This window comes from Leuciscus leuciscus, assembly GCF_965113295.1.
Source record: "Leuciscus leuciscus genome assembly, chromosome: 14".
NCBI classification, from domain to species: domain Eukaryota; kingdom Metazoa; phylum Chordata; class Actinopteri; order Cypriniformes; family Leuciscidae; genus Leuciscus; species Leuciscus leuciscus.
In genome coordinates, this window is record NC_138738.1 from 32,133,798 (window position 1) to 32,158,738 (window position 24,941).

The 24,941-nt window shown below is 39.6% G+C and overlaps 1 protein-coding gene across 3 annotated transcripts in view; it reads right to left on the bottom strand.

Moving 5' to 3' along the window:
* The window catches only part of LOC309513756 (potassium channel, voltage gated eag related subfamily H, member 7), a 77,656-nt gene that overhangs the window by 40,608 nt on the left and 12,107 nt on the right, over positions 1-24,941 (bottom strand). For all 3 annotated transcript variants that reach the window (XM_082189745.1, XM_082189747.1, XM_082189746.1), the window contains exon 3: positions 1,068-1,223. In XM_082189745.1, coding sequence (XP_082045871.1) covers positions 1,068-1,223 — 156 coding nt within the window. The remainder of the gene's footprint in view (positions 1-1,067; positions 1,224-24,941) is intronic.

A 24,941-nucleotide genomic window follows, 5' to 3' on the forward strand; every position in this document is an offset into this window, starting at 1 on the left:
AGGATGGAAATGCTTTTCATTTACATTTTACTAGCTAGTTTGTGTCTGCTTTGCTGGTTCAATGCACCTCTTCTCAATTTAACTCTCAGCCTTGCTCTCAAGAGGAAGAGAGATCTAGGAAATCTATATTCATCCCAGCTGGAATTTTTTGCCACAGCTTTTAAAAGCATCATGTTGTGTGTCTCAGCATAATACTTTCTATACTGCCATTGCAAATAATCAATTTATAACAAGTCAAGTCACCTTCATTTATATAGCGCTTTTTACAATACAGATTGTTTCAAAGCAGCTTTACAGTTATAATAGGAAATTAATGCAATAACAGCCCTAACTAAACAGTCCCTCTAACTTACTCGCATACGAACACACGCAGATGTCCTTTTCAAAATATTCCCTGTTGCTATGATACCACAGAGACGGTTTTAGCATTGGATATTAATTGGATTTCATAGTTCAGATGTGACTTTCCAATACAAAGTTAGAGGAGGACATCAGGCATGTGTGTGTTCGCATGTGTGTGTTCACATGTGTGTATACTGATGCAGTAGCATATTTTAAAGAAAATGCAGTGCAGCAGTTTTATTGCTTCCAGGTCTCTATGAACACTTGCCATAATTATAGCATGCACACACATACACACACGCACAGTCTCTCTCTACTCGTATTGGGTGGTTTAATCTTTAATGTGCACAGTTGTCCTATAAATGAAGCGCCGTTCAGCACCTGGCCTCAGGTATCCAAATAATTGTAACACTGTGTTACATAAATAATTTCCCCCCACTTCATTTCCTTTCTAGCTGACTGGGTTCGGGTTTGACAGTGTGTGCTGGTGAGCCAGAGCAACTGGAGAAAATAAAAACCCTTCTCTCTTCCTCTGCCTTCTCCATATTTATTCCTGCACACCTCTCCATCATTTCTACTCATCAACCACACTCCATTTGTTTAAATGGAAGAGACAGGATGTAAGCAATTAAAACAGATGTTGTCAATTTACTGCAGTAATGAAAATGAAAAAAATGCATTACAGATAGGGAACGAGAAAAGGAAAAGATGAGAAGCACTCTTACTTTGTTCTTGTCTGGATGGGGAGCTGTGGTTGAGTCTGTCCAACGAATCCATGCTACCCTCCTTTAGCACGTAATCAAAGCTCAAGATGAACATCATGACAACACCTTCTTCGTTCTTCACTGGAATGATGTGTGTCGCACACAGGAAGTCTGATCCTGTGGATGTAAAGTGACAAAAACAATATATTAACAATATATAATCAAATTCAATATTAAGATCAGTGAGCATCTTTGCATTTTTAAATGACCACTTATTTCTGATTATTTCTGGTTAATTGAGATTTCTTCATATTAATTTGCTTGAGAAATTAGCATAAGATTACTAATAAATAACAGAGGCAGATGGTGGTTGTGGTTGTGGAGAGCAGGTTACATTGACTACTTTACTAACAAACATGCAGTTTTGTGTATAGATGTTGATGCTCATTGAATTTGACAACTTCAGGATTCATTCCTGACAGGCAAAGTCAGGGGTCGCCATGGCAACTAAAGGGCAAGACAACCCTTGAGAAAGCACAATGGAGACGTGGCTCTGATTCGTCTTCACATTTGATAGAAACCTGTGGATTGATGAGTTGATCATTACTGGAGCACAGGGGTTATCAGACATGCTATTAGCCATGGTCCCCCATCTTAAGACACAAATATCCTCATCATTGTCATAACAATTTTTAATCATCATTCAGTTTTTCCAGTGCATTCATATAAGCAATTGACTTTACAGTGATGATTTGGTGTTTGAGATTTGGTCACAAGGCAAAATTACACACAATGTCACTGTTTCTGCAAAAGGATTTCCTCTAGATAATTAAACTCCACACAGTTCTTGGCACTTACCATGGATATCCTTTTTTGTTTTTTTTCAAACGATAAAAGCATATTCCGGGTTCTTTAGAGAGATACAATATTATTGAGCATTAAATTATTATATCAATCTAACAGTTTTTTTTTCAACCTAGGGGCCAGAACACACTAGGGGGCCTCAGCAAACTTCCAAGGTGGCCGCAGAATAACTTAACAATCGTTTAAATTAACATATTATTATTAATATAAGTGATATTATTATTTATACTGTATATTAAAACAATCTATCTTAACTAAAATACTAGCCTAAAACTTTGCGAATTACCACATTTATTTAATGGTTATTTTACCTAAATAATATATTAGCCTTTGCATCCTGATCAAGGTTCACTGTTATTGTTAGTAGTCTTGTCCAGATTTTTGGTTGTACAGATCGCAAATCTCAAAAAGGAAAGGAAAACAGCTTTTACACAGATGTTTATAAAGTAAACAGAGTAAACATTATAACATATAATATAATATAATATAATATAATATAATGTAATATAATATAATATAATATAATATAATATAATATAATATAATATAATATAATATAACTGTGGCGAGCAGGACGAGGTCGAGGGCCGTGGGAGGACGGTACGAGGCGGGTTGCGTGATTAATAATGAGTGACACCTGCGCGACGCACCGGTCTCGTATCTCTCACGGAGGAGCGACGACAGTGAAGATCGAGAGAGGACAGGCCTGGACTTGTGTTTTGTTTGTTTTATTATATGTCACAGCAGTCGTCCGTGAGGGGCTAATAATTATTTTATTATTAAAGTTGTGAATGTTCGCCGGTTCCCGCCTCCTTCTTCCCACAACATTGAACTGTGTTACAATAACATAACATAACATAACATAACATAACATAACATAACATAACATAACATAACATAACATAACATAACATAACATAACATAACATAACATAACATAACATAACATAACATAACATAACATAACATAAACCAACATAATATAATATAATATAATATAATATAATATAATATAATATAATATAATATAATATAATATAATATAATATAATATACACTGCCAAAAAAAAGTCGCTGTTTGGATTTAAATAGGCAAATACTTAAGAGTCTATGACTAGATCATTATTGCAGTGATTATTATGTTTTTAGCATGTAATATGTTTGGGAACAGTTCTTTAAGCCTAATTGATGGAGTGTGTAGCTTTTCATTTCTTAAACAACCATGAAGATACAGCTCCTGTGTATTTACTTATCTTCTATCGCCTTACAATCCATCACGCGCTTTAAGGTCACAAAGTAGGCTTTTGATAGTACCTAGAATCTCTAAGTCCATTAAATGATGTTTTATTAACAAGGTTCGGGAGGAGCACGTTCAGATAATTAACACAGGTGGAGAGCACTCAGCAATCAATGGTAAGAGGTGCATATATACTCAGCAGTCTCACCTCATTCCATTGACAGTTTTGCAGTATCCCTCCACCACCCCTTCTCCACCCTTCTAGTCCTAAACACTTACATACGGGGGGAGTACTCTGGGTTCGGGCCGAACTCCGAGCTCGGAGCCCTCCCTCCGGACAGCACGCCAAATACGCATTAAACTTTACCCCTTCAAATTATATGTAAGTGTGAACTTGTGAAAGGAGGGAGAGCGTTTTCACATTTTGCTCCTAAACTCTGGAATAGCCTTCCTGATAATGTTCGGGGCTCAGACTCAGTCTCCAAGTTTAAAGACTCTTTAGCCAATAGCATTCATATGATGCATCGCCTAACCATATACAGTTATATCAGATCAAATGCACAGCATGAACAGCAGCTACGCTAATTATTTTCTATTTGCTTCTGTTTTATCTTGGGATGCCCATCCTGAGGTAACTAGAGAGTATGTCAGTTCCAGTTTGGAACCAGCCTATTATGAAGACTTCAGATGCCCAACACCTATAAAGAGACGACGCCAACTCCTGCGAAGACTTCAGATGACGGCAACTCTGAATCAACATGCACCAATGCTATATATTTTCTAAATGTCATAATAATTTATTAACAAACAAGTATTCATTACTTCAATGAGCTCATTGTATCTGCATTAAATTACTAAATTGTTTAAATTAATACATTTTTAGCTAACTTTGATTTTGTAACTTAGTTACCTCTGATAACAAAACACTAAATTGTAATATGGACTTTCTGTAAAGCTGCTTTGAAATTATGTGTATTGTGAAAAGCACTATACAAATAAACATGAATTGAATTGAATTGAATGAAGACACACACATCATGGCCATATTCCAGGATGACAATGTCAAGATTCATCAGGCTCAAATTGTGAAAGAATGGGAGTGAGCATGAAGAGTCATTTTCACACATGAATTGGCACCTCTGAGTAAATACCTTAAATTCAAGTCTTTGGGATGTGCTAGAGGAGACTTTACAGAGTGCTGGACTCTTGCATTGTCAATACAAGATTATTATGATCTTGACCAAAAATGTATGCTACTCTTGATGGAAATATCACATTTATATATTGTGCATCAATTTTAGGGGCATTCTAACAGCGTTCTCTAGGCTACATCACGCAGTGAGCTGTTGCCCTGCATCATGTTCTTCACCGTCAACTGTATGAAATGTCTGGGGCAGGTGCATTTAATGCGTTAATTTTAACGCCTTGTTTTTTTTTCATAGCTAATTAATTAAATGAACACGTTAAATCGACAGCCCTAAATAATATAATATAATATAAATTGATCTGACCTCCTTAGTAAGCACCTCCCTCCTTTCACTGATACATTTTGAGTTGAAGAGTTTAGAGCTCTATATTATACCCTTCACACTGTACATGGAAATCTCTGCTCAACTGCGCCACATCACAAACGGTCATTGTCGTTCATGGTCGCTGCAAATCACTGTCAGTGTGATTGCCCTTTCAGCGCGATGAGCTCACCTGCTTTGACGGTTACTTGTGTTCGTTTTTTGAGAATCATCTCAAGAACAATCAGAGACCAGTACAGAGTTTACTGTGACAAGAACTCCCTGTTTGATTATTCCAGTCTCCAGGAGCAGCCGTTGTGTGTATGCCTGTAGAATCAGCTCAATTCAGAATAAAACTGCTTGAATGATCACATGTCAGTTACAGAGACAAGCAGAAGAAAGAAGTACTGTTAGTTTGTGTGCTTTATTTTGGGCATGTGATCTATAAATATGTAAGAGTGAGCTTTCGTCCGGTGTGCCTAGAGTTTCTCTGTCAATCTGTGATATTATTAGTAGCTGTGCAGGCACACACACACATACACACAACCACAGACCTTCTGTAATCACCACCTGCAGAACATCTATAACGCACAAACACTCACACACACCTGGAACTAACAACAGAAACCAGTGCTTAAAGAGCTCAGATAAACAACATAATCATTATGGCAACAGCAATGACATTTTAGAGCACATGGTTATATGTTTGGTTATATATATCATGGTTATATATCATTTCTGAGGTTTTTTTGACTGCTGTGCAAAGGGAAATCACAGTAACTACTGTATTCATTTACTCAATGAATTATGGTTGACCCCAAAGGGGATGCTTGAAAAGAAGTGTAAAAACCTGAATAGAATAAATAATAAAAAAATATTGAATAGAATAAATAATAGAACATATTATAGTACAAATAGTACAGAATTAAGAATCTTATATACTTTTATATTTTCATAGAACCAATAATAAAAAATAATAACACTAATTAAGCTAAAATTCAGCAAGTCTGACATTTTCATTCGTCTTTCTAAAGACTGGTAAGAAATCTCGAGATTAATTCGTTTATTTTAAAATTGTTTTATTTTATCGATAGCAATAGGTTTATGTTTCTATTCAGGTTTAAATACCCAATGGTATTGGTGCTTAAAATGTCACTTTAACAATACAGTGCCAATTTAAAAGAAAGCAATTAAAAGAAAACAATTTCCGAAGACCAAAAAGAAGAAGATGATGAAGATGCAGATGATGATGATGATATTTAGGGTGGCATTTTTTTTTTAAACAGCCCTGCTGTGAAACGGAAAGCAAATGGTTTGGGTCGGCTATGATCAGATTCAGAGGAAACAGAATGTGAAAACTGATATAAAATCAATCGAAATTTGTGTTTCAGAGTTGCTGTATAATGGGTTTAGCCTTTGTCGGGTGACATAGCTTTGGAAATTTAAAAATCTTAAATGAACACTACTACACTATAAACCTTATTCAGGGTTTTATATTATATTTCATTTAACTTGAATGAAAAAGGGCTTTGAGGGATAGTCCTTTCAACGGGTTATGGGTTTTACTGTTGTTTGCTATGGTATTGTATTTCTTCAGAATACAACATAATGACAAAAAACTCTGCTCAGTCAATTGTAAACGATGTACCTGTATATCATTCCAAATTCATACTCAAATTTTAACTTGCTGCCATTATTCTGTTAGATAAAGTATATAACAGAGTGTGTTCTTTATGGGTACTGTTCAGTAATAAACAGTATAAAGCATCTAGTTGAACAGGTGTTCCACATAATAGTATAATGAGTATTTTTGCACAGCTAGAACACTGTATTGAATAATTAGTATCCAGGACTGGAAAGTTTGAAAATGAATGATACTGATAAAGTGTAGTAATGAATTTAATGTAATCTTTCCCTCTCTTTCTGCAGTTGACAGATGGCAAACAAGAGGCAGCTGTGCCCAGAGTAAGCAGACTATGACCCTCTACTACATCTTTGTCAATATTACCACATAATGCAATTCATCCTGAGATATATAGAGAGAGAGAGAGAGAGAGAGAGAGAGAGAGAGAGAGAGAGAGAGAGAGAGAGAGAGAGAGAGAGAGAGAGAGATGCAGTATGAACACTTTAGGCCATAAGGAAAAAATATCAGCAAGAAGAGCATTTTGTACTCCAGTAGTTAGTTTTTATACTTTACCATGTCAGAAACTTTTAGGTATAACAGGTGATTGACAAATGTTTCACATGCAAACTTTCTACCTCCACATCTTGAATCCACATTTTTAGCCAGCTGAAAATGCCTAGCTGTGGGCGCTTGAGAGCACTTCGGCAGTGCAGCTTTTTGTTTCAGTTGAGATGCTTTGCTTGCTATGATACAGAATATCTGTGGAAGTGTTACTAGTATCTCATTTCGCAGATAGTTTGTTTCTGTATTGTTTCAATATAAAAATGTAGAGACAATGTAAAGTATTTGCTCTGGCTCTTGTTTTAAATTATTTTGTACCAATATTATGCTTGTTGTACAAGCAGGATGTGGCGGTTGGACGGTGTGGTATTTGTCTCGCCCCTCTTCCACTGTGACTGGACGGCTTGATAAAAAGTGACAGTGATGAACACTGTGTTTTACCCAAAGTTGAACATTCTTCAACTCTCGGCAACCGGTAAAAAAGCGTGAAATAGACGCACAGCGCCTCGTCACGCTATTGCCGTTTTAAAAAACAATTGGAAAAATAAGCTAGCCTCCGGAAAAAAACGCTATGGTGGACAGTGACACATGGCCTTACCCTTCAGAAAACTGAATTTTTTCACACAATTACAACTTAAAGTTGTAAGGAGCAGAAAGGAGTCTTGATATAAAAATCTTGATAATAATAAATACTAAATCTTGATATAATAAAATCGAATTGTTAGGGTTCTGTCACTTCAGCCTGGTTTATTCTTGGATTTGTGGCAGAGCCATGACACTCCTGCATTGTCTTGTCTTTGTGTGAGCGTGTGGGTTCAAGTGTGCTCAAGCCACGTGCCCTCTTGTCCGCGCGCCTTGCTTTGTATTCGGAGCGTGGTGTTCAGATCCCGCAACTCATGTCTAGTTTAGTTTCGGTTCCATGTCAGGGTTTGGATACTCATGCTCCATGTTCTGTCTCTCATGCAAGTGCACAGGTTGTGTATTCATTTACTCGCCGTGCGCTTGCCAAATGTTCTTTGAGTGCCTGGCTTGCTTTCATAGACCCACATTTCCGGATTTCTCTGAAGCGGAAGTCGTCATAGTTGGGTAAACTTCTATAGTGGTGAATGAGATAATACATTAAATATATTTTTGTGTTCCCATTTGCTCAAATAGCAAAAGAAAAACTCCACAATAGTGTTTTCACAACTTTCAAAAATAGACACTGATAACAGCAGTCAGAAGAAAGATAGATGTCAACTTTACCGTCTCTCTCACAGGTGCTGTATTAGAAACACACTCACAGCAGCGTTAACTAGTTTTCTTGTAATTTGATGCAATGTAATATAATACTAAGTTTAGTGTTATAAATATACAAATATATATATATATATATATAAAAACCTTTGCAGGATTTACGATGCTGATGACCGTTAAAACCTGTCATCAGTCTGTGAAAAAGGTCAAATGGCTAGGTCCTCTCGTGTTTTATTGGCCACATGCATGTTATGTTGTGTGAACATGAAGCTTGTAAGTGTTGAAAGATTTTGTGTATTTTCAGTCATCTTTAGTCAGATGCATTTGCATTGTGACTGTGCCTCAGATGGAATCAACTTGCATTCATATGATGTAATGTAAGCTTACAATTCTGTGTCTGTAAAGGTACAGACGTATGGCCCACAGAAACTGATGGGTGTGAATGACAAAGAAACAACATTGCTCAGAGTAGATTGCAGTGTAGATCAATCTCCAGTGGGAAGTCCTAAAAGTTTCTATTGTATGTAGCCCTTTTGTCTTCATGTATAAAGTTCTGTCCCATAGAAATAACTTTGGGTTAAAGGACAAGTTCGGTATTTTACACTTAAAGCCCTGTTTACAGATCGTATCTGATGAAATAGAACGGTTAAGATTAAAATTTGGACACATGCTCCTGTCCCGAGAATTTTAGGTTTATTTCGCTTTTGTGGACCTATTTTGCCAAACGCGTCACACCCGTGATTCTTCCGTTGAGAGCTTGAATAATAGACACTCCAGCCCAGTTGGTGGCGATAATGCACCTTTGCCAATTGCAAGCAAACCACGGGCATTTCATTGAATACACAGAAGAAGCAGAAGAAGAAGCGGCGGAGTAATATCGTAAAGGTGCTGCGGTCTCACAGCACGTCCTATTAAGTCAATGGAGCTGGACAAAAACTACGATAAAACCTGTTGGAATGCATCTTTTTCAGCGATTTTTGATGGAACATATCAGTGAACACCCCCTGACCACTCGGTGAGTTTCACGTCTTTGTAAACGAAAGTTTAATGTGTTTTTAGGACGGAATCTTCCAGTGCATATAGACAACCATTGTGGGGGTGGTGGGGGGAAGCGAAATAAACCTAAAATTCTCGGGACAGGAGCATGTGTCCAAATTTTAATCTTAACCGTTCTATTTCATCAGATACGATCTGTAAACAGGGCTTTAAGTGTAAAATACCGAACTTGTCCTTTAAGATTCTTTTAAGACCGACAAGCTAGCATTGCTGCTGAAGAACTGTGCTACACTACTACCATCTATAAATTCTTCCCCCCATAATAACTCTGATCAAGCTTACTTATTTTATGTATTAGAGAAAGCTAATACATTGGCGAGCCACCCAAACAACCCATTGTTTTGTTTGATGTGAGCACAAGGCTTGTCATGTTTGTTTCTTTGTGCCATGTGCTCTTCTGTCTGTTGTCTGACTCTTGGTCCCTCTTGGTATCTGATTATTTGTTAATTTGCTCCACCTGTCCTCCCTCATTACCTGCTTTGTTTGCTCTCCCTATTTATTCTCCTTGTGTTCGCAATCCTGTGCCAGTTTGTCATCAAATGTTCCAGTTGTGTGTGGCCTTGCTGGTTTCAGTCCTGTCCTGTCCTGTCCTGTCCTGTCCTGTCCTGACAAGCTGCCAGTCATGTTTTCCCCCATGGGGTAGTTTTTGCTTTGTTTTATTTTTTTTTGTCAAATAAAAGCCCATTTTCTCTGCATCTGTCCTTGCCTCATCCCTCACCAAACTCTGACACACTAATAACAGAAAAAAGTACAAATATAAAATAATAAAGACAAAAATTGCAACGCTGCTACAAGTTAATTTTTATGCTATACATTATGCTAAAAGATATGTAATTTTCACCATAAAAGTGCAATCTAAAAAGTATCATGTCTACAACAAAGTAAATTTTAAATAAACTAGTCTGGAGTGTTATTTTCCAGAGCTTGCGATGCCATTTGGATACTGGCTTAGCTATGTGTGGAATAGAATTTATTGCATGACTGAGCAGATATCCATATAGACCTTATTCAGAGCAGCGCCATGACAGGTATGAAAGTGAGGCTGTGAGGGATAGACTTGCTGTGTTTCCAATGGCATCCGCTGTAAAAAGCTTTATAAAGCTCCTATTACTTACAATTTTCCACAGCTTATATTGTCGGGAGTTTTTTGTCAACTGAAATTTCTTGGAAAGATATTTTTCCAGTGTTTCATGAGCAGAACAATCCAAAAACACATTAAATAACAGTACAGCCCATTGAAGAGATGCATGTCTGTCCTTCACAGCCTCGCTTTCATTCCCATTAAAAATCAAAGATGGCGCTACTGTGAATAAGGTCTATTACAGCAGGAATGTTTGCAGAGTGCAACAACCAGCCAGTTCCCTTTCAGTTCGGTCAAGTTCTACGTAGTCGGACATACCGTACTGATTGGGATCACGCTTAGGGAGCCTGTCATCTTCGAGTATTGAAAACACGAGCCAATGCACATTGGCGTGTGAGATTTGCATCTCGCACTCCGCCCCGCAGCGGGGGTATAAACACGGAAGCGGATGCACAAACCACTTGTCTTTCGCTTCGGAGCCGACTGGATTAGATGTCTCTGAAGAGTGTTGGAGTGTTTTTCAATGAGCGAGTGTGTCGGTGCTTCTTCTGGAAGTCTCTCCCAGTGCTGGTGTGTTACAGCGCGAGTGCAGCGGTGATCGCGAGCCCTCTGAGCTCTCAACTGCTGTTTTAACAGCATTCTTTGTGTTTGTTTGTTCTGACGGTTGGTTAGAGGGCAAAGAGGGTGAGTGCTTCACTGGTACAGGCTGCACCATCTCCTGTCAGTGTTGCTGGCCAATCCCAGAGGAGACCTACTGTGCCGTGTTGGATGGGTGATCTGAAGATCACAGTGAGGGCTTCCCCACCCGGTAACCAGTCCCCGTGGGCCCCTCACTCCTGTGTCTCACCGCAGCCGGTGGAGCTCCCTGTGGAACATGCTGGTCCCTCTGTAGTGGACCGACCAGCCGTTTCGTTCGGGGCTCCTCCTGAGGATAGGATGTCGATCGCTGCATCGGAAGGGGAGCTGGACTCTGGAGATGATGATTCGGCTGCGCTGCCTCCCTCTCCCGCTACTGAGTAGCGTTGCCCAAGTTGGATCCAGAAATGTCAGCTATGCTGAAACGGGCCGCCGAGATGTTCGGGCTCGCGTGGAACCCTCCACCGTGTCCCGAACCATCTCGTTTGGATGATTGGTCCTCAGCCTGCCGCCCCAGTGCCATTCTTTCCCAAGCTGCCAGAAACAGCCTTAGTACCTCCTCCCCCCTCACTACCCTTGACGGAGGAGCGGTGAAGGGTTACGAGGCTATCCCTCCAGTGAAGCGGTCTGTCGCGATGCAGCTGTGTCCGGCGACCGCTACCTCTTGGAAGGGTGATCTTCCTCTCCCCTCCCGTGCCTGTAAGTTCTCGTCCGTTCTCACGGGCAAGGCTTACAAAGCCTGTAGTCCCGTCGTCACTAGTGCTGGATCACCGCTGACCCCGGGCTCCGCTCGCCTCCTCAGCGAAAAACAAGTGGTGCGTGCATCCACTACCGTGTTTATACCCACGCTGCGGGGCGGAGAGCGAGATGCCAATCTCGCGCGCCAATGTGCACTGGCTCGTTTTTTCACTACTCAAAGATGATAATCACAAACAGCCCTGGTTGGTTATGTTTGGTATTAACCTAGGTGAGAGGCAAATTCAGAAAACCATTGAGGGAATTCTTGTTTGCGTGTGTGTGTAGACTGAAAGGACAAGAGAAGCTTAAGAGATTAGCCCTATGGAACTGAATAAGAGCTTTAAACGCTTGAATTTCGTTCTGCTGTGGTGCTGTTTAAATGAATTAAGTAGTCCAGGGGCAGATGAAAAACATTCAGTAATCTTATATAATTATATATTTAAAAATAAATCATATATATTTTAGTACATATTATTTTATTATAGAATTATATTATTTAAAACCAATTTCCCTTTGATGGATGTACAAACTTACACATGTTTGTGCAATGTGGACTTACAGAGGTATTTTAAATTGCTCCATTACCATGACCTCCGTAAATAAAGAATGAATCTGCTGACCCAATGACGTCTTAAAGGAAATGTGATCTAATGCTTGTCTTGAGTGTATAAAGCAGGAGAAACCACTGTAAAACCAGAAAGATAAACTGAGAGAGGTTAACAGGGCACATGAAGCTCTCAGCATTAATAATTTTAAACTACTAAAGAGTTCAGATATGCTTTTGTCCATTGCTATAAAAAGAGCAGACCTGAAGTTATCTGAATGCTAGATTTATTGAAGATTGATATTTTACAGCATCTCCAGTGTAATTTTTTTTTCTCAGTTAACCTAAAAATCTGCTCCCTGTGGTAACATTTAAATTAACTGGTTTAAGTCAAAAATGTAATTTAATCAACCTGACAAATTAGGTTGAAATTATGGGTTAAATCAAGTCAAAATGGTAAATACTTCCATTTGTTTCTTTATCATCAAGATCCTTTTTTACTGTGTTTTACACTCTACTTGAATAATACCAGTATATTTAGATGTTACCACAAAATGTGCACTTTTGGGCATCAGCATCTGCAAATGGTTGCTAAACAGTTTAATCATGTAATCTAGACACACTGGGTCTCATTTACTAATCGTGCTAAAAATGACTGTGAATATGAATAGGAGTATGAATATTTTCACAAACAAATCATGATTTATCAGAAACTTTTGTACTAAAATGAATCATACACCTGAAAAGTTGGATTTGAACATTTCTATCAGTTTCCAATTCCAACTTGAAGTGTTTAGTTTGTTTGTTTTAGTTTTTTCAAAGTCTTGGAAGCAAGTTGCAAATTTTGACAATGGACATCTAAGCTGAACGATCTGCTATTGATGGTGATCACACTGAGAGTCACACTGTTTTTAGCCAGATAATACATTTTGTATTGTAACACAAACATTTCTCAAAGGAAATGATTGTGTCTTTGATGAAATATTACTGTCATGTGGAACCAGCACTCTTATTGTAGTACAATTTTAGCAACATTTTTATAGGTTTGATCATACTGCTTGTTTTCAAACTCTGACAAGTTTCTGTGAGCAGTAGCTGCATCGATTGGGCGACCATCACAGCATGAAAGCAAAAGTAAATCAGCTCAGGAACTGCTCATGTTGCAATCTTCAATTCCCACACATAAATTGCATTTAGTGTCCTGAGGTGAACTGTGTAATGTGTAGGGGAAGAGTTACAGAATTTTTCAGCTCTTCCATGTTGCTTATCCCCTCAAGTTAAAGGATACACAGGCCTGTGTGTTAAATTCAACTGTTACTTAAGATGTTAAGCATGTGCCCCAAGGGAGATCTATGACCAAAATCATGCATTTACAGTCGCACTACTAAATGTGTTTGATGAAAAAGCATCTGAACTCCAAGCAGAAACTCTAAGAAATAATGTCTGACAGATTATATGGATAACTTTATTCCCAAGACAATATTCCCTTGCCCTTTCTTCAGGTCATATGCCCCTAATCTGAAAAAGATCATTGTTTTCTATAGAATGCAGGTTACTGAAATGATGTGTGTGTTTGTGTATATGTTAATTTTCTTCTTTATATGAACATATAGAATGTATCGAGCTCAGTTCTTGTTTCAAGATGATGGAAATTTCATTAGATTCAATTTCCACTATCAATAATTAAACCTACAGAGCCTGTGGAGACTTCTTTAAACAGAGTAATCCATATTCACCTACACACCAGCGCACGCACACACACACCACACACTTACCTGTCATGCGTTTTCAAATCAATACGGTTAAGAGCATTAATTCATTCCATTAGGTCTATCTCTTCTGGGTTTTTTTTGGAATAGGTGACATTTATCCCAATAGACGCTTTCCTGAGCGATCCATTCATAATGTTCACCATTACCGTGCATGTACAGTACATGCCGATGTGCTTGTTTGCATTTATGCGAATAGGTATACATTACATTTATAAGTATCTCCTGAATGTACAAGGTGAGGAAACTGTGTGGCTGAATTATTCATTGTCTGCAATCTCAATTTCCCAGCGCAGCCATCCAATGCGCGCGCACACACACACACACACACACACACACACACACACACACACACACACACAGGTTCAAACACTGTGACTGATGGCTCTCTGAGGAGCGTGTAAAAGGTTGGTTATTACTGTGCTTACAGGAGAGAAGAAAATACTGTTACACACTCACACATCGTATGGTCAACATGTCAGATAGCCCCTACAGAGCTGCTTCTGCCAACTTTTTCCAAAAATGATGAGGGGGTTCGAACCTTGTAAACTCTTTGTAAGTTGTTTTGCTTGTTTGTGTAAGACATGGTGAGAAAATGGAGGCTTTAAAGGGGTGGTATAATGCCCTTTTCACAAGATGTAAAATAAGTCTCACAGTGTGTATATGAAGTTTTAGCTCAAAATACCCACAGACATTTTTATATAGCATGTTAAAATTGTAAATGTTTGAGGGTGAGCAAAAACGTACCGTTTTGAGTTTGTTTCTTTAAATGCAAATGAGCTGCTGCTCCCGGCACAGAGGCCGGAGCTTCAACAGCTTGCACTCACACAGACATGCACTGAACATTTCAAAAACGTTTAGCCTTTTATGTTCAAACCGGATTCAGACAATGATGGAGAGATTCAAGAAGAGGTGACATGTAGAATGCAACAGGACGTTTCTGAATGGTTAGTTGATGAATTTATGTAGCTTATGTGTAGTTATCTTCTAATCATTGATTAGCATATTCTGTCTTGATAATCTATAAATCGTGTTCAGGGGGTGGGGTTTATGTAAATTTTAGGGTTGGTGATGTCACTAACCCTGGAGGAATGTCGTGTAGTCCCTACCAGCCGTTTATTGTAGTCCTTAAAAAGTGATTTCTTTAAAAGCAATATCTCCCTTTGCTTTGAACTTTGAGCATTGTAACTTTGCAGATGTTGTTTATGCTCAAACAGCAACATTACACACTAACTAAAGTTAAAAAAGTGAAATTATAATCAAACACCCCTTTAATTTCTCTCCAATTGTGTTAATTTTAAAGTTTATTTAGAGTGAAATTCAAGGACTAATTCAACCCAACTGATTCAAAATGTATAGAATGAATTTTAATTTCTTGAAAACAAACATTTTATAGTTTTTTTATTGCTTTAAATAATTAAAATATCATGAACCTGTCAAACTTCACCCAAATCCAATGATTAATTCATGCTTAGAAACGTTCATTGTAGCAACTATCGACCAGGACTTTTTTGGAACTACAGTACACTGAAAAAAAAATCTTAACCTAAAAATGTGGTAACATCTAAATAAATAAATAAATAATATTATTTAACATCACTGAATCAATGTTAATACATTGGTTACACTAAACTCAAGGGTTAGATCAGGTAGAACCAGCTCTTTAAGCTTACAAGTTACAAACTTTTTACAGTGTAAAAAGCAACATGCACTTTAGCAAGCTCTATGATGGACAGTGGGCATGTTGTCTGATAGGACTATGTCACTGGTGGTTGCAGGAAGGCAGACGAAGATGAAGAATAAAGTTTCAATACGAAGTTTAATAAATGATGATGAAAAATAATAATCAGATAGGAAGGGAACAGTGATGCGCGGGTCAATGTATAAACAACCCGCACCCGACCGACGTTTTCAACTAACCCGCCCGAAACTCGGACCGCAAAAAAAGAAACAGAAAATATTGTACCCGACCCGCTTCCTGACCCGCATTTTTTTTAAGTAATGATTATGAATGTGTCTAAATTAGCAAGAAGACATTTAATTGTTTAGTAATAAACTGGTGTTTTCTGTGTCTCTGCAAAGATGAAGTTTGCGATGCGGACTCGCCATGAACGCCAGAGAGAAATGCACATTTCATATGGAAGAGAGTAGCCTATTTATTTTGGTTTGAATATTTTCGTTTAAAAGTAGACATTTCAAGCTTTCTGTAATATATAGCCTATATTTCTCAAATCTGTGAGGCACAAGCTGAGTTTCAGCGCCCTCCAGTTCACATGCAATGCAAGTGATCGTGCCGACGCCTTATTACATTGTCTGCTATATATTTGCTTCTTATGTATTAAATACGGGCAATTGATTGATAAAACATTGATCAAAATTAAGATACAATTTATACAAAACGAAAATCTTTTAAAAAGAGTTTTCTATAAAACAAAACTTAATGAAGTCGTCAAAATCATGTTTTACAAAAAACAGCGCCGTAGGAGGGCGCCAGCGCCTCTGCCTTTCAGCGCCTCTGCCTCGCGAGTGGATGATAGCCCTGAAGACGCCTAGCAATGATATACCTTTAGTGGTAGTATACCTTTAGTTAAGTTATACCTTAAGAGTCTTCGTAGCGCGCTAAGAGACAATGTTATCGGAAAATGCAGCCCAGGTATGATGCGTATGATGCGTAATGGAGATTCCAAAGCGCTCTTCTTTGGTCAGAACCATGGAGAGCGATCGCGGATTTACTTTTAACAATGCAACAAAATATTTAAAGAGCATCAAGCTATTAAAATCTATATTATGTATACGCACATATAATATAACAGTAGGCTATATAAGTCAATATTTTTTATTAGGTTAAGCAGTGATTGGATAACGTTTTTTTATTATTTTATTTTATTTAACGTTTTTAATTGAAGGCCCACCCACAATTGGCCTGGCCCATCCAAAACTGGCGGCCCATCATTTTCCATTTCAGCTGTCTAGATGCATATTATTGATGAATGCGATGTTTGAAGCTCTCACAAGCACAAAATGCAGGCATAGAATATGTTAATAAAATTTTTATTAACGCATTTTAGACGAACAAAAACAGGTAGGCTAAGCCAAAGACTGAGGCTACAATATCCATAAATAAATGTTCACAAATACCATTGAAAGTAAAACTGAAAACTGAAACACACAGTAAACTTAACCTGGGCTTAAAAAGAAGGTTAAAGGGTGCCACTTGTTGGTAAAAAAAAAAGATACAAGATAAACGCAAAATATGCATTTGTATAAGAAAATAAAATGGGCTGCATTGTTTAGCCTACACAAATATACCCATAAAACTAACACAGGAACCTAAATCAGATACAGTAAGCCTAACTTGGGCTTAAAAGGGCTATAAGGTGGCCTAAAACAGAAGATTAGCCTACTTATTTTTAGCTTTCCTCGCGCTGTGTAGAAATAATATTGAATCAACCGTCCCTGGGTTGAGACGGTTTCTTCTTGCCTCTATGACACGACCTGCGGAGCTGAATGTGCGCTCACTGGCTGCACTTGATGCTGGAACGCAGAGGATCCTCCTTGCCAGTGCACGAAGCCTCGGGAAGGTGGGTGCTTGTCTCTCCCAAAATTCAAGCAACCGGTCCTCGTCACAGTCATCCAGCGTAAAGTGTGCAGCACAGTAACGCTCCAATTCGTTCGTCAGGCCCACATCAGCGGCATCATCGGCCCATTCAGCGAAGTCCACTCTAGGTCTTTTCTCTCTCTGACTTTCGTTAGTGACGTCTATGGAAGGTAAAATAGCACTTGTCAATAATGTAATTTACCAGCATTAAATTGAAATATCCCATTCATCATTAATAACGCAGCCACTTACCCTCGCCTGTAGATGTCTGTGGTGCTGTAGTGCTTGAAGTCTCAGGAGAGTCCGCGGCTTCAAGAGACACAGGGTATATGAGGTTGCCAACGATTCTGTGGAGATTTTTCCTTTCAGTCTCGGTCATCATTTTGAGACTTTTGTAGCGGGGGCAGAGGAATAGGGCGATTTTGTGCGTGTCTGTGAGGATTAACTTTTGATGGAGTAGAGAAAGTGCGCGCGTACGGAGCAAAGCCATGTACTCTGGGTCTCCAAAGACTGGTCTGCAGTGTGCGCTCAGATTGTAAAACCACACCATCACTAAATACAGTGTCGGGTAGTCCTCTCCCTGCAACTCCTCAGATGCTTTCTTGAAAGGCTCCAAGAAATCTATCACGGTTGTGAGCGTGTTTTGATATATGCCTTCCATGCACTCTGACTGCCCCCTGCTTTCGAGTAGCTCGTTAATTTCCCTGTATTGCTTGCTCACAGATTTAAGCATGTCAATTTTGCTATTCCAACGAGTCTCACAATCTTGGACTAAGCCATATGGGAGAGCTGTGCTTGCACTGGCTTTTTTAAGATATTTGACAATGCCCTTGCACGCGTCAATCATCTCCGTTACCTCCTCAATGTCAGATCCACTGAACGTATGTTTCAGAATTGTGTTCAGAACATGGGCTGCACATGGTATCCAGTGATAACCCCTCCATTGTCACGCACCGCTGACTTCAGAACCTCGGATAAGGCTTCTTTCTCGACCATGGCCTGTTTTTTAGCTCGATCACAGACTGTCTGCCTATGAGGAAGCACTCCATTTGCGTCGACTGAGCCATAACGTGCTCCAATGTTGATGAGACCCTGGGCCACTTTCGTAAAACCTTCCCCCGAAACAATATCAAAGGGGCGCAGGTCTGTGCAACAAAAGTCCACGCAATAATCCACAAATTTACTCTTCACTTGAAGAGGAATTTTCGTGTGGTCAGGGCGCATAAAAGCATCTATAGTTTGTGGCCTGGGTTGGCCTGACGCTGCTCTATTCGGCTGTGATGGCTTACCGGGGCCGCACTTGTGACGCGCCATGTTGGTCGTGCCAGTTTTGTGGCTATCAAATGTGTAGATAGCATCGCAAGAAGTACACATGACAAAGCCAGCACGTTGGTCATCATCTTTTATTACTTCGGCAAATGTCTCCCACACTTTGCTTTTTCTGTTTGTGTATTTGCGGAGCTTCCACTCCCCAGTCTTCACCTTTTCTTTTGCCGCCTCCATCTCTACCTGCAGACTGAGCTCGTGCGTCATCTTCGCGCCAGTTATTCAGCCAATAAAGTGTAGGCCTATGTATTTCAAAATTGTGTCTAGAACTATATAAATTACAAAGGTTTAATTGGCATCTTTATTTCAAACGACCCGACCGACCGCGACCCGAATATCATTAAAAATATTTTTGGATGACTCGTAACCGCGGGTAACCGCGGGTGACCGCAGGCACCCGCTCATTTCGGATCAACCCGCGCATCACTGGAAGGGAAACATACACTAAAAGCAACGTAGGCCGAACAGAGAATGAATGTAAGGGATCAACTTATATATCAAACACAAACAAGGATAATTAATAGAACACAGCACAAACCAATGAACACAAATGAGGAGCGGGAAAACTGAACAAAGGAACACATGATGAGAATGAAAACAAACTAAAAGTCCATGATGATAACACTAACAGAACATAATGGTGACAAACTAAAGATGAGGCCTGACATGTTAACAAAATCCCCATCTGACTGTGGAGCTCATGGGTTCAGTATCAGAATGACTATCTGCATCTCTTTACAGAGCTCTAACACTCATCTGTTCAGTGCTTCTCTAAATCTGCTCATGGTAATGAGACAAGGTTTGTAGTCTGCCAGAAAGTATATATGTGTTTATAGGGATAAAACGAATCAGTGTTTCCACAAACAAACTTTTAATATTCTTGTTCTTTTTGCAGAGTGCTGAAAGCATTCATAATCTGACAAAGCATGTTTCATTCTTGGTAATAATAATAATAATAATAATAATAATAATAATTATAATGACTAGTGCTGATGGGGTTTGTTCTTGCTATATTGCTGTGGGTTGACAGTACAGCAGTGCAGTCTGTGTCTCTGTTCCCCTGAGCAGAGACTCCAAACATCATACCAAAAGCACAAGAGCTATAAATACCTCTGTCTGTGTGTGTGTGTGTCCTCCTCTCTCTTCTGTCTGTGCCAAAGTGAAACTGTAACTTTTAATCTGCTCATAATAGAAAGAGGATCTGTATCGACAGATTTCATTTTCATAGAATTAAGATATAAGATACAGAGGCACACATGCGGATAATTCCAATTTCATTAAGAAGTAAATCCAGATGATTATGTCTCCTAGAGGAACTGAATTTGGAAAAAAGTGAATAATTGAGCCAGATGTTGGAACGGAATTTAAATGTTTGAACATATCTTCATCACCTCATTTCTATACTAGTAGCATTTATACAGAATTTGACATGGTTTTGTTCAGTCTTTAAAATGACTGGTACATGGAGCTGTGTGCTGATTGGTGGAGCTGGGTGTTAATAAACACAGCTCATTAATCATATAGAGCGGCCTGCAGGGTAACATGACAGCATATGTTCATTAGTGAGCACAGTGCAAAGAGTCATGCGTCACTCTTTTCCAAACATTTCCTAATCTGACAATATACAGTCATGAGCCAAAACCCACAAACCAAAACCTCAAAAATTATACTTGGTCAAAATTCATAACTTTAATAAGGCAAGAACAAAAATTATTGCATTTATTGTTTTGATCAGTGTGTTTTGATTTAGTTCTGTTCTGTCTCCCTGTCATGATTTAATCTGGTTTCCTAGTTTGTTCCATCAGCTACTGATTCCGTTAACCTGTTCTGTTAATTATCTCATTAGTTCTCCTTGTTATTTATGCTTGCTTTCCGCACAGGAGGAACCTTTTCACACTTAAACGGACTGAGGGGACCAAGCGAACCATGATTACGTATTTACGAGCCCCAGCCTGTAATGAGTGCAGAATGAGAGAACGCCCCGGAGCCTGAGCCACACAGAGAGTCTGACCAGGTGCGTGAGCAGACAACAGTGTGTGTCACAGAGGGACCGCTTGTGGAGTTTGAGGGCATGGAGGGAAGCCCCGCCCACAACCCTGTCGCTGTGGATGAGTTCAGCCTGGCATCTGGAAAGTGTTTGGAACTTTTTGAGGAGGTAATTCCCCGGTCTCTCCCATCCCTGCTGGTCCCACCCAGCCTAGAGTTTCCTTTTCCCGGCTGATCCCGCCCAGCTTAGAGTTTCCTATGTTTCCTGAGTGCCCGCCCAGCCTCCCTCTCCCAACCCCTCTCCCCAAATCCTAAGCCCCGCCTCCGCTGGTTCCTTTCAGCCCCTCTGCATATCCTCCAACACATTTCAGTAAGCATCTGCCTTGGATCTTCAGGTTACCAGCTCTGCCTAGTCCAGAGAATCCCCTGGCTCCGCCTCCAGCCTCTGAACCCATCGCTCCAACCTCAGCCTATCGACCTATCGGCTCCGCCTTGGCTCCTCCCTCCTTCGGCTTCACCAGAAACCATTGTCCCTGCTTCTCCACCCGGCTGCCTCGTCCCTTCGGCGCCACCTTGGTCAGACGTCGTCCTGCCTGAGCCTTCAGCTCTGTCCGGCTCTGTCTTCCCTCCAGCTCAGCCTTGGTCCTCGGGCCTACTGACTCCGCCCTCAAGCTTCTGGCGTCCTGGCTCCACCTCGGACGTTCGTCTCCAGAACCATCGATGTCACATGGACTTTTTCGGCTAGTCAGCTACACCTGGGTCTCCACCTCCAGCGGCTCCATCTCCATCCATTGTCCCCCTGGTGTTGACAGCAAAATCTCCACCACGGCTCTTCCCTTCCTTTGACTCCACCATGGGGCATCAGCCTGGCTGGACTCTGGGTTCCTATCTTGATCCTCCTGTGCCTGGCTCCTCCCACCGTCCACTCCCCCGTACAGATTCTGCCTATCTAGAACAGATCTCCTGTTCAACATCCTCCTCCAGAGCCCCCGCCATCCCTCCTTAGTTGAACCTTTTACGGCATGAGGACATGCCTTTCCCGGGGGGACACACTGTCAGGTTCATGGTTTTGTTCAGTGTGTTTTGATTTAGTTCTGTTCAGTCTCCCTGTCATGATTTTAACTGGTTTCCTAGTTTGTTTGTTTGTTTGTATTTAAGCCCTGTGTTTCCGGAGTTCATTGTTCGGTGTAGTCAATTGTTGGTTGTGTTTACTCCTGCGTTTGCTGGTGTTTTCTAAGTTGGATTATTGAATTAAAGACTGTTTCCTGTAGTTCATTGTCTTTGTGCGCTGAATACTACCAAGCATGATAATTCTTGGTAAGTGAAGACTTGTCTATGATTTTGAGAGGTTTGTGTATTCCATATGGGTATACCTTTTAAAAGTGTGTAACTATTTTAACTGTTATATAAACATTCTATGCATTTGTTCAATAATTAATTCATAAATAAATCCATAATTTCATGCAATATTTGAGGTACAATTTAAAATGTAATTGTGATGTAAATTAATTTGTTGCTCTTTAAAACATAAGGCGCATGAGTGCATTACTTTAGAACTACTGAGTCACCACTCGATGGACTGATGATGAGCGGACGCCTCAATAGGCTCTAGGGGTGTAACGATACGCGTATTCGTATCGAACCGTTCGGTACGAGGCTTTCGGTTCGGTTTTCGGTACGCATTACGTACCGAACGGTTCGTTGGACCATTTTTTCTGCCGACCAAAATTTCATTATTTCAAATGAAGGCGCGTCGCGGGTGGCAAGCGTGCTCATAGAGCCTGGCGCGACCACAACATCAACTGGCAAATGCAATGTAAGGAACGAAACTGAGCTACTCTTATTTTGTTTGTGTGGACCGTTTATCAGTTTTGACCTGTGAAGCGGGACTCGCGAGCCCTATGCGCGAGCCTTATCAAGCAATACCACTCAGCGCCAAGAGATCCAGACCAGTAAAGAAAGCATTTGAATTTCAAATGCTTTTTGAATTCGCCATTGAAGTAATAACATCGCTGCGAGATCTAGTGAGAAATATGCACATTTCTCTGTTATTAACGGATCAAACAGCGCTGACGTGGAAACCAGGAAGAAACATTGTGCCATGAATGAACTGGCCGGTGTCCACAGATCAGCAACATTCACCATGGATTTACTGTAGTAACACTAACTGCAAGGTATGGAAGTTTGTCAGGAATAGTGGGCTATAATGCTTTCAAGTAACATTACGTCTGTTTTATTTTGACATTATGAATACAATTGCTGCCCTCAAATGTTAATCTGAACTAAAATAAACCTTTGTTTATAACTAGCCTACTACTACAATATTACATTTCATTTTGTCCAAGGAGCATTTTGTTTTATATGCTCATAAGAAGAGTCAAGTATAGCTCCATTATTGCTCTGTAAAAAAAAGCAACAAAATAAAAAAATAAAAAAATCATACTTTATGATGTTAGTTTCATTAAATAAAATAATAATTGAAAAAAAATGTAATTCAAGGAAATTTCTCTGGCATTTATTTATTTTTGCTGTAGCCTATGGAAAACGTACCGAACCGAACCGTACCGTACCGAACCGTGACACAAGTGTATCGTATCGAACCGAACCGTGAATTTTGTGAACCGTTACACCCCTAATAGGCTCTGCTAAGTTGCATTTAATTTTAAAATCATTGCTGTCTTAAGTAAAGCAGATGGTAAAGAGGATTTTCATAAAACTAAGGACTCAATGCCCTTTCTTCATAACAAGCAGCCAACGAGGTATTTGTTTCACTTGCTTAATGTATTAAAAGCGTCATTTTGTATCTCGTTTACTTTTAGACCATGTATTGTATAATCTGCTGATGTGTTTGTACTAATGTTCATTTACGAATACAGTTCTCACGGCGTAAACAAGATGAGCTGATAACCTATAGAATTAAACGCCTGTTTTAAGGAACCAACCTGTATCTGTGTTGTTATAAAGAGAGCTGTGATGGTGAGCAAAGGTGGCCTACGTTTTGGAGCAGCACCTGGGTTTTGTAGTCACCTTATATGTATTCTTTAGCTGCTTATATTTTTCCCCCATTCATTCTCTGTTGCCTAAAGATTATTTGTGAATATAAATCCAGAGGATTTATTTGCCAGTAAGTTACTGTAAAGTGCAGCTAATCACATGGCAGCAATTCAATGCATTTAGACATGTAGACATGATCAAGACGATCTGCTGAAACAAGGGGAAGAAAGGTGATTTAAAGGGGATATTGCAGGGTTTTTTTCTTCAAGATTAATAACCTTGTATGAAAATACCATATGAAAAGTTAATATTGGATTTATAATTGCTTTGCAAGACATAAGGGCACAAATTTAGTAGAAAACGTGACAGTTTCTTTGACCGTGTTGAAAAAATGCTTTTTTTTCAACATTACGTCATATTACGTCACGGGAGGGAATAGTTGCTCTGTGTTCGCTTAGTGCAGTGTAGGTTGGTATTCAGTAGCGGTCGTGATTCAGTGTGTTTTCGGTTGTTATTATATTTCAATTTATCATCATCGTGGTAAATTATTGTGAATTACGGCCTGTCAGGACATCTAGTCCACAGGTTTCCGAACAAGAAAAAGGACGGTGCTATCTTCCGTGCCTGGGTACGTTTTGTGCAGGTGAAGAGACAGGACTTCACTTCTGCATCTGCTTCGGAAAACGCAGTAGTGTGTAGCATTCACTTTAGACTGGATGATTATAATCCCAGTGATATGATGGAGTTCAACATGGGATGCCGAAGCAAGAACCAAGTCAGACTCCGGGCTGGTGCGGTTCCTTCAGTGCACACTGTCACAGCACCTTCATTGCGTTCGTCATCAGCATGTGGTTCGGCAGCCGGCGGGAAACATGACGGTCATGGATCCATCAGAGATTACTTATTTTACATCTGGTTAACAAAATGTGCCTTGTCTTAATCTAAATCATCAACATATCCTACATAAACTTGTAATGTAATGCATTTATGTGTTTGTCATTAGTCTGCAGCCGAAACTTAATTATTATAAATATAATATATTATGTTCTATAATTCATTTTCAATCTGTACAAAATCACTTTAATGTCTGTGTTGGCTGTTTCTACATATAAAGTTTTTATACAGTAAGACAGTTGT